General features: G+C 39.6%; 1 protein-coding gene across 2 annotated transcripts in view; it reads right to left on the bottom strand.

Moving 5' to 3' along the window:
- Nucleotides 1-17175, bottom strand: part of LOC103456687 (cadherin-18) — a 125654-nt gene that overhangs the window by 46696 nt on the left and 61783 nt on the right. For both annotated transcript variants that reach the window (XM_008396400.3, XM_017301987.2), the window contains exon 4: nt 16418-16537. In XM_008396400.3, the coding sequence (XP_008394622.1) occupies nt 16418-16537 (120 nt within the window). The remainder of the gene's footprint in view (nt 1-16417; nt 16538-17175) is intronic.

The raw sequence follows: 17175 nt of genomic DNA, 5'->3' as shown, positions 1-17175 counted from the left end.
TCGAGGAAAACTGACCTGCCTCGAAGCTTCGTTAATTTATGTTTTATCATTTAGCGCACCGTGTTTCAGCCGGAACATTATTTGCGTTGCGCGGAGCTCTGACTTCCGCCTCTGAGTTGTTGACGGAAGCTACGTGTTAGCGGCATAACGTCCAATCTTCAAGTTCGGAGAAGATTTTACTGATTGGTGATAATTCCGGGTTTTCATCGTTTTTGTGGAACAAATAAACATGCTTAAAATGACCGGCGCGATGCCGGGAGTTCGGCAGCATTTCTGCTCCGTAGCTGCTGGTTGAACGGCGGGAAGAAGCTGAGAAGGCTTTCTACAGGTGAGCGGAGAGACTGAACACGGCGGGCGGCTGAGGGTTGATGCTTACAGGGTAAGAGCAGCTTTACGTACGGACCGCACAATAAACTTATATCATCCCGGTCTGAACAAACGGGAGGCGGAACATGGCTGGTAGATGAGTTTCTGAATGGAGGAGCCGTAAATATCCCGTATTGCTCCCCCAGTCTACAAAAAAGTAACTGGTAGGGAAGCTCAAATGTGGAAAAAATAGACTGATGTTGATATCCAATAGTAACACTGGTGTTATGGAAGATTTACCAATATTTTATTTCATAATTGTTTTTATCAGATTACTCGATTAATCGTAAGAAAAATCTATAGATTACTCGATTACTAAAATAATCGTTTACAACAGCCCTATATCCATGCACTACAGTCTGACTCCCATATAAACTCCCATTCAAAGGAAGAGAAAACCTGAGTCACTACAACAGTTGAGGAAGAAAAAATAACTTATTTGTAAATACAGTATCTGAGATCGACTGAAACCTCGTTTCACATACTTCCTTCGCACAAGGAAACAAAAAACTGACCCAAAAGATTCTGTAATAGAACAGAGTGGGACATGCTTTAGAGAGTCTAGGTTAAGTTAAAAGGTGCATTTTGGACTAATTACCATTCAGACTGAACACAGAATAAGATGGTTAAATGTCAGGGCTTTTTGCATTTTGCATGCATCTACACGTTTTGCGGTTTACATTTTCACAAACTTTGATTTTTGAATCATCAAATTTATTGAATAAGTTACTATACAGTGATTAACACTGTGTTACTGCTCAGAATATGACCAACACAAAATCTGGTAAAAGGTTATGTGTCTTCCCTTTACACTGCAGTGTAATGTTTCTTGCTTGTTTGCCGTTTCCTGTTTTCATCATGCAAATCACTTTAATTTGCTTTATTGAAATGTGCAATGCAAATAAAACCCCTTATCTTTTGTAGAATTAAAACATAGTAAAAACAGCAGCAGAGAAGCCCACGGTATTTCAGGAGAAGATTTTTGGTATATATAAAAAAAATAAAAACAAAATTCAAACTTTACATTCAAGTTTTAACGGAATGTTAATGGATCATTTATATACTAAAACTATCAAATAGACACTGGGTGTATCTTCTTCTATATTATTTTATTACCATAAAAGAATAATACAATAATACATTTGTTAATATAAACTTCGCATTTTGTGAATATTATTGCTTGTAAGACAGATATTTCTTTCCTCCCAAATTTTCAGGTTTATTTCATGGTACTGAATGTAATAATGAGCCTCTTTCATCTTTAATTTTGCAGATCCTTGATCGCCTTTTCCTTCCGATTCTATTACATCTAAATCTTCAATCATATTATACTGTAACACCCTGAGGCACTTGCACTATCACATTTATTCATGGTGCAGAAAACACAGGATGCTCAGCCATGAACCTTCATAATATGATATACGATTGGATCTCTGAATAAAAGGAAACCGTCCCTGCGACACATCAGGATCCTAAAACAAAAGATGAGTTTGCTCCCTGTGTTGACTTTTTAAAAAAGGGTTTAGTGGGACGAGTGGCCTCTATTTGCAGTAACCAGACAGGAAATGGGCAGAGATGCAGCAGGATCTTATAAGGTCAATGTGTGCTACTTTATGTCTTCCAACAACTGTTAACAAGGGAATTTACAGCCTTGGCTTTTGCACAAAAAAACCACCACATAGGACAAGAATCCATATGTTCACACTTGTTTTGTTATATATTGTGTTTTTGACTGGCGCCAGGACATTGTGGTCACCGCTGACCTTGTGTTTGCAATAGATTTAGAGATTATACAGGAACATTGAGGCCTTGAGGTAAACAAAACATGGATGCAATAACTAAATGGATGTTTAGGTGTAAAAAATATACAATCATTCTTTTTTTATTGGTATGTGAGAAGAATTATCACAAACATTCTGTGACTCTATCTTGGTCCTAAGAATCCTGAAATATTGTGGTGATGTTTTTATGACTTTGTACTTTTGTGATTTTATGAAGTAAAACACTTTGAACTGCCTTGGAACTTGAACGTGCTGCACAAATAAACTTGATTGATTGATTGATTGATAGATTGATCTCGAGGTATAATATTTAAACTCAGAGCAGAAAACTGCAAAGGGATGTTATGACTGGTTCCCCAAAAGTAATGCATGGTCAGATGTTTCAAATAAAGTCCAGTTTGCAATTTCTTGAACTTTTTTCACATCTGCTGATGTTACAACCAAAAACCACACAGTTCAAATCCATCCATCCATCCATTTTCTTTCACCCTTGTCCCTCAGTGAGGTCGGGAGGGTTGCTGGTGCCCATCTCCAGCTAACGTTCCGGGCGAGAGGCGGGGTCACCCTGGACAGGTCGCCAGTCTGTCGCAGGGCAACACAGAGACACACAGGACACACAACCATGCACACACACACTCACACCTAGGGACAATTTAGACAGACCAATTAACCTAACAGTCATGTTTTTGGACTGTGGGAGGAAACCGGAATACCCGGAGAAAACCCACCATGCACAGGGAGAACATGCAAACTCCATGCAGAAAGACCCCAGGCCGGGAATCGAACCCAGAACCTTCTTGCTGCAAGGCAACAGCTCTACCAACTGCGCCACTGTGCAGCCCACCACAGTTCAAATATTCTCTACATTTTGGTTCCACCCAACTCAACCACCTTTTCTCCACTCTAAGCTGGCTTTCAGAATGGCTTCAAGGCAAAGTTTAAATAAGATTTCTTAAGGATTTCTGCATGTAATAGTAACAGTAGAGCTTACAACTAGCCGCTGTCCGTCCTGAGCTGTAGATTACTTCAGGTCCTCCAGAGTTTTCATATTCAACTTGGCTTTTTTCTTTTTAACGCTGGTTTCAGAGGGCAGCCACATCTTAGTGGATCTGTAGTTGTGCCACAATCCTCACCAGTTTTGACAGTAGGTTTGATATATTTGAGAAATAAAGTTGGTTATTCATACCATTATTCACACCTGACACGATTTCTGCACTTGTATAATAATGTTGTTTAGTCAAAATAATACATTTTTGTGGTCTTGTTTAGGTCATAAACATTTACAGCATTTGCAATTATTCGCTTTTTTCCAATAAAATGAAAGTGCATCAAATTTATTAAGATGTCTCTGAAATACTCTGTCAAGCTAAAACTCAAACTATTTCATGGAGCTCTGTTTCAATCCAAGCAGCTTGAATTTCACCAAACCCCATTTAGCAGTTAATGGATTCAGTTTTATTATTTCCTGTACTTCACAAAAGAGCTAGACATTGGCGTGTTGCACAATAGATCATTTTCCTCTCTTGTGCTTTCAGGACTCTATAGACAGAAAGTAATCCTTTCGCCTCAGGCTGAATAATCATTAAAAGTGGGTCAAGAAGCCAGGCAGGCAGCAGTATTAAGATCTGGGGGATCTGAGGTTACTCATCATCTGTCACAGTGAGGCTGGCTGACGTCCAGGCCACTGATAGTAAACCTGGATTTACCAGGAGGTAATCAACAGAAAGGGCTAAACATAGGTGGTGGATGTAGGTCTGTCAAAACAGAAAACTTAGAAAGCTGTAATCAAGATTTCACCTGTCACATGAATTTGCAATTTTAATGTAACCTTTCAAATATAAACCTGTCAAGTTGAAGATATTCCAGCAAGCGAGCAGTAAACAGAATTTTCTGCTCTTGTATTGGTATGAATAAGGAACTCAGTGATTCATCCTCTTTATGATCGTTCCAGATACAATAAAAAGTGGGACTGGAGCTCAGCCGATGAAAAAGACAAGTTTTCAATGTAAAATGAGACAAAACACTCCATTCGTGAACTTCTACCTCAAGGCCACAAGTAAAACCAGAGGCTGCGTTGTGTAAAATAAAGAAATAATAGGTTGAACCACTTTCGCTCTTAATAAAGTCCATGGAACTGTATGGTGGCAGTTCATTCTCAAGTACCACTCTCAGTAGTAACAACTGCTTTAACAGTGTCGTTCTGTGCATATTACCTCCGCTTGAGAAGATGTAGCAATAAGTAGGGCAGCAAAGGAAGTTGCTTTTATTTCAAGTCATGTGACAGAATTTAATTTACTTTGGCTTACAAGGAGAATCCTCACTAAAGAAGGTTGATATCATGTATGGGCTCCATTTTTGGAGTCAACTGCAGATATATTTTACTTTCTGATTTACACTGCAAGACAAACACAAACTTACCAAACATTTAGGTCAAGCTTACAAACAGAGACCAGGAAACTAAAGAGACTGAAAGAAAAAAAACTTGAGATTTCCAAATCAGACATCCTAATTTTTACAGCTACGCCCTAAAATTCTGTTAATGAACAACATAAAGTATCCAAGACAAGAGGCAGCCATGGAAAACGCTCCATCCAGAGAGGATCTTAAATCTGAGCTTAAACCTGAGCTGAGGATAAAACTTTTTTATGCTTCTTTTTCATCATGTTCCCAGAACATAACAAAAATGGCGTCGTACCCTCCAAGATGTGGACATAGACTGCAAAAACGTAACATTTTACCAACTAATGTTGGTCTAATTTCAAGTAAAGATATCAGAGTACATTTGAAATAAAACAAAACTAACTTAAAAGTAACTTTTCAACCAGATATAGGAGCTAATTGTAAGTCAATAATTCCTTAATATTGATGAAAAATTATGATTCCATTGGCTTATAGAAGGAAAGTCTGAAAACAAAACGCATCTTTTAACGACACACAAAGAAACTACATGTTCTAAAAAGCAAATTATTACTGCTGGAGTTGGTAAAGTTCAATAAAGTGAAAAGACATCATGAAATTCTCTCATACGTTCAAGACTTTGATAAACTGCAGAGCCTGGCAGACTGAAAGGGTAATGGCTTCTAAGAAAAAAGAAAAGATGCAATGCTTTATGTAATACAATGCAGTTTTTCCAACTCCCACAGGGAATGAAAATACATGTTCAACTAAACATTTTCAAGACTCACAACCCGAGTAGCTTATTGTCGTCAAAGTGTTCTGCTGAAATGCCAGGTCTCAGCAGGGATCTGCTGCTGTTCTTTGTTCCAAAAACTAACCAAAGTGCTGCTAACAACTTTAATGTAATGATACAAGCCCTGCAAACTGCACTGAGTCCCTTGTTATTACCCTCAGCCTTAGCAACACTTGACCTTAAGTCCTTGAGACACATAACTTGGAAAGTGGTCAAACTTTTTGAGTAAAATCCACACCAAGACGGACGACCTGACCTTTCAAATTTCATATTACCTCTTTGTTCATAAAGGTGTGACATTCCTGAACAATATTTCACAGCTGGAACCAAACCAATGCGCACATACAAAAAATTTTTATGAGATTTTCTTTCTGTGGCTATGAGAATTTTGCTTTTATCCACCAGCAGGAAGAATGACCAACTGTGAGTCACACAAAGTAAAACAAATAGTCTTTCACAAAGGTTTTCACACCTTTAAACCTTTTCAGACTTTTTTTCCATATTGAATCCCAAAATGTACATTCAAGATCTAGAAGATCAGCATCAAGAAGGTCAAGCAGCACAGCAGGTCAGGGAGAAAGATGTGGAGACGCTCGAATTAGAGATGGTTTTTAAAACAACATCGCAGGTGGAGAGTCCACTGACGGGACGTCTAAGGGTTTTTGGTTAGGAGAAAAACATTGCGAGAAGAAAACACCACAAGCTAAAAATGTGGAAAAGGTTTCTCTCATTAGATGAGACTCAAATCTACCTTTTTTGGTTTGTGTGGTGGATAATAAAAATAATAAAAAATACTACGAGGTGGTCATATTATTTTCTTTCACATATATGATTATAACATTGGCAACACTCTCTGTGACCTTTAATATGTATTGGTACAAACACTACGATAATCCACTGCAGTTAAATTAAATGCAACATTCTGGATGTAATAAAGTATATCATATTTTTTACCGTGCAATATTACTATTGCATTCAACGATATGAAGTGTTTTCATCTGGTTTCTAGTGCAAATATCTTAATACACTAGAAATAAGACAAAACTAACTTACAGGAAACTTCAGCTAGATGTAGGAGCTCATTTTAAATCATTTTCATTAAATACATTAAGATATTTTCCCATTTTACAAGTGAGATATTCTGCCAGTGGAGCTTTTCATCAATATGTAAGAAATATTGACTTGTAAGACAGCTAATGAACCAAAAATACTTGATAAGATTTTGTGTTTTTGCAGCGTAAGCAGATAATTCAGGCTCCAGACCTGGAAGGACCTGTAGCTGTAATGGTTGTGTAAAGTATTGACTCAGGGGTCTGAATACAAAAGCACCTTTCACACTTTAGAAACGATTGATTGGTGTTGGTGGGTCACAGAAAATGAAAAATGACACTGAAGTTCAAGGGGTTTGAATACTTTTAACACTGTAAAAATGCCATCAAGGTTTGGTTGCAAAGTTTTCTCTGCAGCCTCTTCATTCGTAAATCAAATTATCTTCCAACACTGAAAAAGTCACTGGGGCATTCTTAGGAAGGAAGCAGGAAACACACATCAGTGTTCTGACACAAAGATCAGACCTCTGATCTCTCTTCCCAGCTCAGCTCTGAGCCGCATCGCCTCAGACCGTCTCTCCTAAATCTCTACGGTGCCCGAACGTTAATTCAGAAAATAATTGAGGAAGAGACGACTTCCATGAACCTGGCCTCATCTGACACGGTGAGGCGGTTAGCCTTTTCCTCAACCTCCTCAGTCTATTATAGTCGATACTATCGCACTATCCACCTCTTTGTCTGGCGGGAAACTTCTAAAGGAGAACAATCTCCCAAGTGAACAAAAAGGATTATAGGAGATTACTAAAGCACTCTTCAATCTCCAGCTCTAGGAATCTTGGTGTTTTGGCTCATCTAATACAGTCTTCATGCGAGTACAGTTGGAGTTTGAGGGGAAAAATGTTGGATGAAAGCAGTAGCTGAATTTAAGAAGTCATGAGAGCACTCTCCTCCTTTACAGGTACAATAAAGACATTTTTTATACAGTTATTATAAAAATAGAAAGCCAGAAGAAGAGAGAGTCTCTGGAGATTTATTCCTCTTTTTTGGGCTTTTACCTCACACTTAGATGTTTAAAATAGAATAAAATAGAATAGAACAGAATATTGATCTCCAAGAATAAATCATTTACTAGTTAACAATCTAGGTGTTAAATATTAATACAAATATAAAAGCAATAACCTCCAAGAAAACTTCACAGCCAAACAGAATGCAAGGACATTACTGTGAGAAGTGTGTGGAAGAAAACCCAAAATGTTTGACACGTTGAAGGCAATTCTACCAAATACTGACTGATTAAACTTCAGACGGCGAGGAAAAAAGGTGTGTTGTTCTATTGGGTTTATGCAAACTTATGGTTTCAACTGCGGATGATGTGCAATCTTAATGCCTTTTAATCCCTTTAAGCAATTCTAGAAAATAAAAGAAACAAATTCCTCCGCAGCTTTGTAAAAGACGCATAGCTGGTTACTGTAAACACTTAAAGTTTTGCTTCTGCTGTCAAGAGAGGTACAGTTAGTTTCTGGTTTTAAGGGACAATTCAGCTTTCAAATCAAGCCAGGTTGATTAGGATTACTTTTATTCCTTTTATAATTTGAAAGTGCTGATGTGATTAAAATTTTAAAACAAAATAAACCTGTAAGGGGTAAAATATATATATTTTTTAACAGTAATAATCTTGGAAGGAACTGCTTGGACTACATCACCAATGATTGGCGTCGGGAAAGATTTTCGTTGATTTAACCAGAGCAAACGCTTAATCCACTAAGTGGAGAAACATCCTGATCTGTGTCAGCTCCTTCAATAAACTCAAACACTCACAAATCCCAGATCAGCAGTGAAATTAGCCTATTTAGGATTCAAAGGGGACTCTGGGCTTCGGTAATGTAGATAGTCTTTGCATGCGCGTGTGTGTGATGGAGTACAGATGTGAAGCGCGGTTAAGAGGTATTCGAGCGTGAGTCTTGAGAGGAACAGCCTTGATGTCTCGGCGGGTAAGTGACAGATGCACAGTGGTGAAGGGGAAGACAGGAGTTATGACCAAACTATAAAAAGGATGAATGCAGCACCACGTCTCAGATGTGCTTTCAGCTGAGATATAGAAAGTGCTTTACCAAATTCCGCTGGCTTGCAGTTTTGAGATTTGCAAACCATGTAATCAAGTAAATCCTCTGCAGTGAATGTTGTTGAACACAGTTTGAATGTCACTAATCTTGATACAACAGCCCGGTTATATTTGCAAATACAATATTTCCTCTGGACTGGTTTGCATTCACTGCTCCTCACTAATTCTCTGCTCTCCTTGTGCGTCGCCATGAGCCTCAACATGTACTGCAGGCGGCAAGTTTATGGATCTTCATCCAAAATGATGATTTTTAGCCGTTTTTCAAAAACACCCTGACTGAATATGCAAAGAAGCCAAACTTTTACCAAGTACTGGTCTAGTTTCTTGAGCAAATATCTTAGTGCATTTGAAATAAGGCAACTTGAAAGAAACTTTTAAGCAAGAAATAGGATTTTGTTTTAAGTCAGCAATTCCCTAATGTTATTGAAAAACAGATTATTTCACCTGAACATGGAAAAAATGGCTTTTTAAAAGTGAAACAATCTGCTAGAGAAACTAGCAACTTTTCATCAATATTGAGGAACTAATGACTTAAAACATGTTGCTGAAAAGTTACATGTAAGTCAGTTTAGTCTTATTTCAAGTGTACTAAGATATTTACACTAGAAACTGGACCAAATACTGAGTAATATTTGGTGTTTTTTCCAGAACTGAAGCACCAAATGAAGTAAACAAAATGATTTGATTTACTTTCCAATGATGATTCCTAAGGAAAACAAACAACAATCCCTGCAATGCCAGCCAATAGCATGTCAAGTAGCATTTCACCTTTTTATTCCACCATCACAAGCTGCATTTTCTTCTGAATATTCTAGATATGCTAAAGAGAATTTAAAAAATCAACACATTTTCAGTGAATAATTTGTTGTTACTTTCCACAGAGAAATCAAATTGTTGAATAGGTTGGTACTTGCTGTATGACAAAACAATTCAACTTATGTTTTATCACACTACAGAATTTTAAAAAAATTTTATTCAGGGCTTTCTCTATAAATTTGTTGTAGGAGTTTTTTTTTGTTGCTTTTTGAGCAATGGCCACATCCTGTGAGGGACCGCCTTCCCAGCTCCAGGGTTTCCACACGAGTTGTTCTGAGGTTGAAATGCACACTTTGCTCATCTCTGAAACAAAAATCTGTTCCTGATTATGGATTATCATACTCCCATTAGGCTTTTGGAAAACAACTGGAGTATCGGCTTGGTTCTCTTCCTGACATGTTGACTGATGATGTCACACAAGGAATGTTTATTTGGGACGTTTCCTTAAAGCATATCCAAAAATGTTAGATTTTTCATACACTGTAAGCTAACATGTGGTTTCAAATGTAGTTCAGGCAGCTAAACAGAGAAACTGGAAGCTTTAATGGTGACGTCTGAAACTGTTCATTAACACTGACTGAAGGAGTCCAGTTCCCTGCTCTGCTGTGACCTCTGCCTCGCCCACTTTTCTCTTCCCCAGTCGGGTTTTTGGGAATCTTTCTCGAATGCAAATCAGCATGTGCAAACCAACGTTCAGGACCGCTGCCTTCGCTCGCACCACATCCTGCCTACCAGCATGACTGATTGGACCCGAGTCACAGTACCAGGCTCTAATCAGGCGCCAACAATCAGCTGCACCTGCTGCAGAGAAGTGCAGCTAATCTGTCCGTCAGGGTGGCTGTGGTTTCATGTGAGCAGGTTGCCATCATGGCTCCCGGTGTTTCATGTTGACTCGCTGGTGATTACAAGTCACCAGTTTGGCCAGTTATAGCGACTGGTTTTTGTTTTTATTTTTCTGTGAATTTAGCTGCAGCCGTCTGAAGCGCTGTGCTGACACACTGCATTTCCACGTTTGTGCAAATCGGTGTGTTTCCTGAGTGAGCTTTTTTAGGTGTTGGGACACCAGATTTATGCTGGGACTGCAGAAAAGACCAAATCCTGTTCAGTCCCCTGTTCTAATGCAGATGATGGTGTTTGGTCAAGCTGCAAGGCTGACTCTCCCTGAAGCAGTTTAACATCTTCAAGCACTTTACATGTTTATTCATTAGAAGGGGAGAAAGAAAGGTTTAAAACTGCACCAGCGTTTTGTCAATAGTGGGCCTCTTTTAGGACAAATTTCCTCTTTTTGAACAGGTGAGGCCCTCCTTTTCGTATAAAAAGTACTTTCATAACTATATAAATTTGATCAAATAAAAATTCTTACTCAGAAGTAGACGTCTGTGTAAATAAGTGAGCCTGTTACCAACTAGAGATAAGAAAAAAATATATAGTCTGGAGAAAGAAGAATTAACCTAAACTTTTTTATGTACATTTTTTTTAAAATCAGGAATAAAAAGTGAGTCATTTTTCAGACACATTGTTGAATCTGTCATGAAGAATCACATCAGTTAGAAAGCCAAAGTCCTGGGTTTGAATCCCGGCCAGGGGTCTTCCTGAGTGGACTTTTCATGTCCTCCCTGTGAGGCTGTGGGTGTATATATGAATCAATAGAGAACTTAAATATTGTGAATGCTTTCTGCAGTGAACAGAGGCCAGTGTAAATTGGTTTTTAAAAGCTCACAGCCGTGTATGTTCTGACAGTCTCATGTCACAGCTTCCTTCAGTCACATGACTATACTTTCCCCTCTTGGCTCTTCAATAACTTCCAATACAAGCAACACTGGCTACACGCCAGCTTAAGGTCTGTGCCGTCTTCACTTAGGTCCGTAACAAATTCAATCGTATCCCAAGTTTCCGCCTGTTTCTGCATTTTAGATGAAACCATCACAGTCCTGTCAGTTGTGATTCCATCATGGCTTCGGTTCTTTACTTGTAGGGATAAGAAAATGCCTCCGTGTGATTTCAGTGGTAATTATAAAGAAGTATGAACTCATTTCTTCTCACCCTTTAGCACATCTGTAAGTGACTGAGATGTCAACCGTCTAAAAGAATTAGCCTTTGATTTAGCACAATTAATGTCTGCAAATCAAACTGAGGCACAAATTATTATTGGCTCAATGCATTCTGAAAACATATTCTTTATCTCAAACAATTGATAATGGGCACATAATTTAATTTCACAATATACCACTGGTACACAAAATTATGAACAAAAATACCATTTTGGTCCAATTTCTTTCAAAGATTGTCTGTTTGTTTTTCTGAACTGAGCAGCCTTCTGAAAACACTGGCTGAATGTGAAACCTTTTTATTCCGTGGGCTCTAATTTGCAGCAAGTGTGAGAAAATATATTCAGTATATGCAGTGTTTCAAAATGGCATTGAGCAAGTTCCCTTACAATATTTTGCCATTTCACAGCATCCAGAAGGGAAAGTGTGCATGAATATCTGGGTGCAGACAGATGCTTTGTGCTTGAAATGAACATGAATACGTTGCAACCTTGATGCAGCTGGTTTCTGGCATGCAATGGGAACAAAAAAAAAACAAAAAAAATCACCTGGAGCTGGTGATAGTGCAGCATTAATCCCAACACTGTGCATAATGTCAGCAGGCAGCAGGAGGAAAGAAAAAAATATTTGTTTTTAATGATGCTTTCTGCCTCAGACATATATGGGTTCAATTCCTTCAACAAAAACCAAACACCCAGTGTTTGCACTGTAAATGCATGCATCCGTATGGACAGCTAAGTCAACAGCCTGACAGTCAACCTGGAGACACTGCATGCAAAGCAAAGTGTGCATGAGGCAAGGCGTAATTAAACAGTATGCCTTGCTTGGGACACGCAGAGGAAAAAATGGCTCTACAGGGACAGACTCCGTCCACACACACAAAATCAATTCTGATTAAACAGTTCAACGTTACTGCCAGGGATTAAGCTGTTTTCTATGTTAATTTCATTTATAGTGTGACCATAACAGGTGTGGGTTGTGTAAGCAGAGATTCCACATTTCCACTGGGGAAAAAAAGCTTTACAGTTTATAACTTCAGGGAGTTTCACACTATAGTCTATCTGCCTTGTGCAATAATAATGTTGGATGACATGATGCCAGAAAATATGCTGCAGCATCGCCTTATCATGCAGCTCATACTGTAAGCAAACAAAACCTGCCACAGATTTTTAGGACACGTTGGAAAAACTCCATGACGACGCAGTGACCCAACAATAAGATGGATTATTCTCACAGCATCCAGTGCTGTCTGGACTACCAAGATTCCTTCATTCCTTCAACAAACCAGATGCTTGAAACTGAAACTCACTGTAGAAATAAATGAAAAAAACTAACACATCTTGTCCAGATGATGAAGATTACATTACTTGATCCCAACACACATGGACTACTCAGAGCACAGTAAAAACAAAACACGCTTCAACCAAATTCCACCTCGCAAGACGCCTGGACTTATTTTGCTCTTGCAATGTGAGAAGCAGCATGTTTTGGTACATCAAGTCAGATGTGTAGAATTTGAATTTCCAGCTACTCTGAGTTATAAGCCTGAACAGCTGAAAAGCTCACATATGTAAACTGAAGAATGGATCAGAGTTATAGTAGCATCTGCATCGGCTGTTAGCTGCAATAGCTTAACTTCATTAAGCAGCTGCAAGCCATTACGGATGTTAAAGCCATATTTAGTGAGCATTTCCAGAGCTGTAATAAAGGTTCATGGTTGCTTTGGAGATAACTTTATCTCTATTTGTGACACCTTCCCAGGTTGAAAAGATCTCTGCCGTTTCATGCAGCTTGTCAGCAGTCAGACACGTCTGCTTCTGCTTCTGCTTCTCGGATCTGAGGGGATGTTGCCACACCAGCCAACGCAGGAGAAACAAAACTGAGTGATCAGTGGTCACTTTGACTCCTGCTGAGGATTTGGGTCAAGTCCGAGGCAATCCCTTATGTCTTTCTTCAGTGCCATCTGTGTGTGCCAAATGCCATGATTACCTTCTGTGCTTAAATAATCTTCAGTCACTTCTATGTCAGGATGCCAGCCTTCGCTCAGAGGGGAATACGCTGCATGTGTGAGCGCTCATTTAACGCCCCCTGAATACCCTGTGAATTTCCCATGAAGGTGTCTTTGCAGGTTAAGCATAATGGGCACCGAGTACAGGAGGATGCGAGGACGTGTAAGCATGCTAATGCACCGCGAGACATCTGCAGAAGAGGCTTCATCTCTCCGGCGGGGGGCTGGAACGTGGCGCTGCGCCAGCACAACCGACCGCTTTAATACCCGAGCCGAGCGTGTAAAGCATCAAACCAAAGTGCAGCTCGCCGCATGTGTGCGTCCTCCTCTGACCAACAGGAGTCCGGCTGCTAATTTTAGAGACAAGGCCGGTGTGCCGGTGACAAAAAAAGGCAGCAGCCTCCTTGTATAAATGAATATGTGTGGGCGGAATAGTGCTGTGTGGAGAGAGCAACTGGCTGAGGCCTTCCATCACGTCCCCATCCTCTGCACGCCCCACGCCCAATTAGACGTCAGACAAGCTGCAGCGTCAGCTCAGGCAAAGTGAGGCATCGGATTCATCCAGAAGGACTCAGTTTATGTGCAAACAGAGGGAAAAACTGCACATATCATCCTTTTATCTCCATAGAGAATGATTAAAAAACATCAGGTTACAACTTGGCTTGTCACAGTAACAGATTTTGCTGGGTGATAAATTGCTATTGAAGTTATTGCAATAACTTCAAGGACAATGTTAATATTGTTGTTTTGAGAACATTTTCAAGTAATATAATAGTCCAAGTGCACCTGAACGTTTAACACTGGAACTGGAGGGCCTTTCAAATCTCCAAAATAAATTAAAAAAGCAACAGAAGCAACAAATAAAATGAATTATAAAGTGTCTGTGAACAAAAATGGGGCTAAATGAGACCAAAACACCGGAGTGAAGATTTTGTTATCCAGTTTTTGGTAGAAAAAGTGATAGAAAAGAGAAAGATGATAAATTATGCAAATGGATATTATAAAGCTCATTTTAATTTATCATATGATTAATTGATTTATTGCTGATTGCGACGGACTTGGTGACAACAATGTCCAGAAAACGGTTTAGATTCTGTCCTAGCTAAACCGACGACCCACCCACCGACCGACCGACCGACCGACCCACCCACCGACTGACCCACCCACCCACCGACCGACCGACCCACCCACCCACCCACCCACCCACCCACCCACCGACCGACCGACCCACCGACCCACCGACCGACCGACCGACCGACCCACCGACCGACCGACCGACCCACCCACCCACCCACCCACCCACCGACCGACCGACCCACCCACCCACCCACCGACCGACCGACCCACCCACCGACCGACCGACCCACCGACCCACCGACTGACCCACCCACCGACCAACCGACTCACCGACTCACCGACCGACCAACTGACCCACCCACCAACCGAAAAACTTGATGCAATCAGCTGGGTTTCCTTAGAAACAAACTTTTTAAACTGATTTGAATAATGAACTGAAGTAAACGTCCTGTTTGAAATGTTTGTGTGATTGAATTGAAAAATGCCTCAAGAGGACAAAGTATGGGAAGTTAACATGAACAATATGTCGAAGTGTGTGAAAACATTGGGTTTCCACTGCAATAATAAAAAAAACAGGATGTGTATTCACTCTAAAATCTGCCGCTGTGGAATGGTTTCATTAATTCCCAATCGTCTTTTTTTCCTCATGGTAAAGCCGAAACGTACAGCTGTTCATTTGTATTGCTCATTCAGCATGAAAACTCCCGTTTCACATGGTTGGTGCGGTCTCCCCGGTCTCCCCGGAGGTGGCAGTGTGTCCCAGATGGCAATGAGACGAGTTGTTCAGGTTACCCAACAGCAGCGCAAACTATAGATGCATGAGCAACAGGACAAATGACCGAGTACGGTTCAGAGATAAGAAATAAAAAAGACCTATACACGCTGAAAATGTTGCATTTTTTACATCATATAAAAGTTAGAAGGCTTATTAATGTTTAATGGATTATAGAAGACGCCTCTCAAACAAAGGATGAACTTTAAAAGACTGAGCACCGCTGAGCAGGAAACAATGGCTTTCTGGAGAGAGTTCTGCAAATGTCTGCTTGGTCCCAGGAGAACTTACTTATGGTCCACAGTGAGGTTCGCGTGCTGCACAATATGACTCAGCCATAACTGCACTGTGTAGCTTTAACTTTTATGATGTCAGATGTGGTGAAAATAGCTCCGGAACGTCCACAGCAAAGATTTCTTACACGTTAAGAGATAAACTACTATAGTTGAACAATACCTCGCAGGAGCATTTTTATCCAAGGCTTTTCCCCACTGGGTTACATTACAACAACAATCTATGTTGTATTTTACTACAATTTTAGATGATAGAACAACACAGTGTGCAGTGAACCTGTGAGGGGGTCAAGAGTCATCTTCCATCAGCTTCAATTACCTTCAGGCCTCCTCTAAAAACTAGAACTGCCTATTTTAAGTTAAAACACTAAATATACACGATGTCCATGTTAGAAACCGTATTAGCACCACAGAATCTAATATCTGCAGTTTTCCTTATTTCTGCTCCTGCATTTAATCACCTAGATTGTCTGATTTGCAAATGCTAACCAGTAGCATGTCAAGTAGCTTGTCAAAAAGCTTTTTCTTTTGAATATTTTATATATAATCTACTGAAAAATTTCTGAAAAGGCAAACTTTCCAGATTTCTAGATAGCAAACTAATAATTATCTCATCTGCATATTCTTCCACCTGAGCTATGAATGTAACTCAGCCTCTTAGCTGCTCATTGGATTTTATTTAGAAGCATCAGAGTAACAGGGGCTGAATAAAAAATGTGTTTTTCAAGTCGGAAACATTTTTCCTGTTCCTTTTGTCAACGTCCCAGTAAAAACATTCAGGTTTGTAGTTGCCAAAATGTAAAGAAGTTCAGGGAGTGATAATACTTTTGAACATTGCTTTTAGTGCTTCTATGCAAATAGGCATTTACTGCAGCAGCAAGCAGGAATACGGCACCTGTTTTGGGGTCCACGGAGAAATATGGCTGTCCTTGTAAAATACTGTAGACTATCCTGGCGCTGTTTCCGTACGTTGGGTCGTCAGCATCTGTCGCTGTGACTTGCAACACGGACGTACCTAAAAATAGAAGAAAAGAGAAGCAGAAGTGATTTCCTGCTTTCTCTGTAAAAAGGTTTTCGAATGGCAACGTAGGAACACTCGTGTATAATTGTGCGTTGGTTTGAAATCTCCTAGCAACCACATCGAGAACATTAAGATCCCAGAAGATTTAAGGTCACAGAGAAGAACAGTTAAAATACTAGTCAGACTTTAAACAAAGTCACCCTGTGCAAAGTAAAGAAACAAGGAGCTACTCAGCAAACATGCTGATTTAGCATGTTTCAACACTGGTTAACATATGGCTGGAAAAATCCTCTGAGGTTCATTGATGCCTGCAGTGAGACTGAGGTGGAGATTCAACATGCAAAGAAAAATATATACTAAATAGTCAGAGCTTATGAATAATCGTCAAACTTGTGGACCCAGATCTTGTTTTTAAACAAATCATTACAGATTTATAATACTTTCATCCTGGGCAAAAAAAAAAACAGTTCAAATTAAAAGCTCAAAATCACTACAAAAAAATAAAAGCCCATATGGAATGTATGTCAGCAGCTCCAGCCCATCTGATCAGATAATAAATCATTTAAAGAAAAAAAGGTTTTTCTGTATCTGTGTAACAAATGTAATGGGAACATTTAAAAAATCATTTTGTT

Source organism: Poecilia reticulata, chromosome 20 (genome assembly GCF_904066995.2).
Source record: "Poecilia reticulata chromosome 20, P_reticulata-male-v2, whole genome shotgun sequence".
Classification (NCBI taxonomy): domain Eukaryota; kingdom Metazoa; phylum Chordata; class Actinopteri; order Cyprinodontiformes; family Poeciliidae; genus Poecilia; species Poecilia reticulata.
The sequence above is the reverse complement of the archived record's forward strand: the minus strand, read 5'-3'. Positions and strand labels throughout refer to the sequence as shown.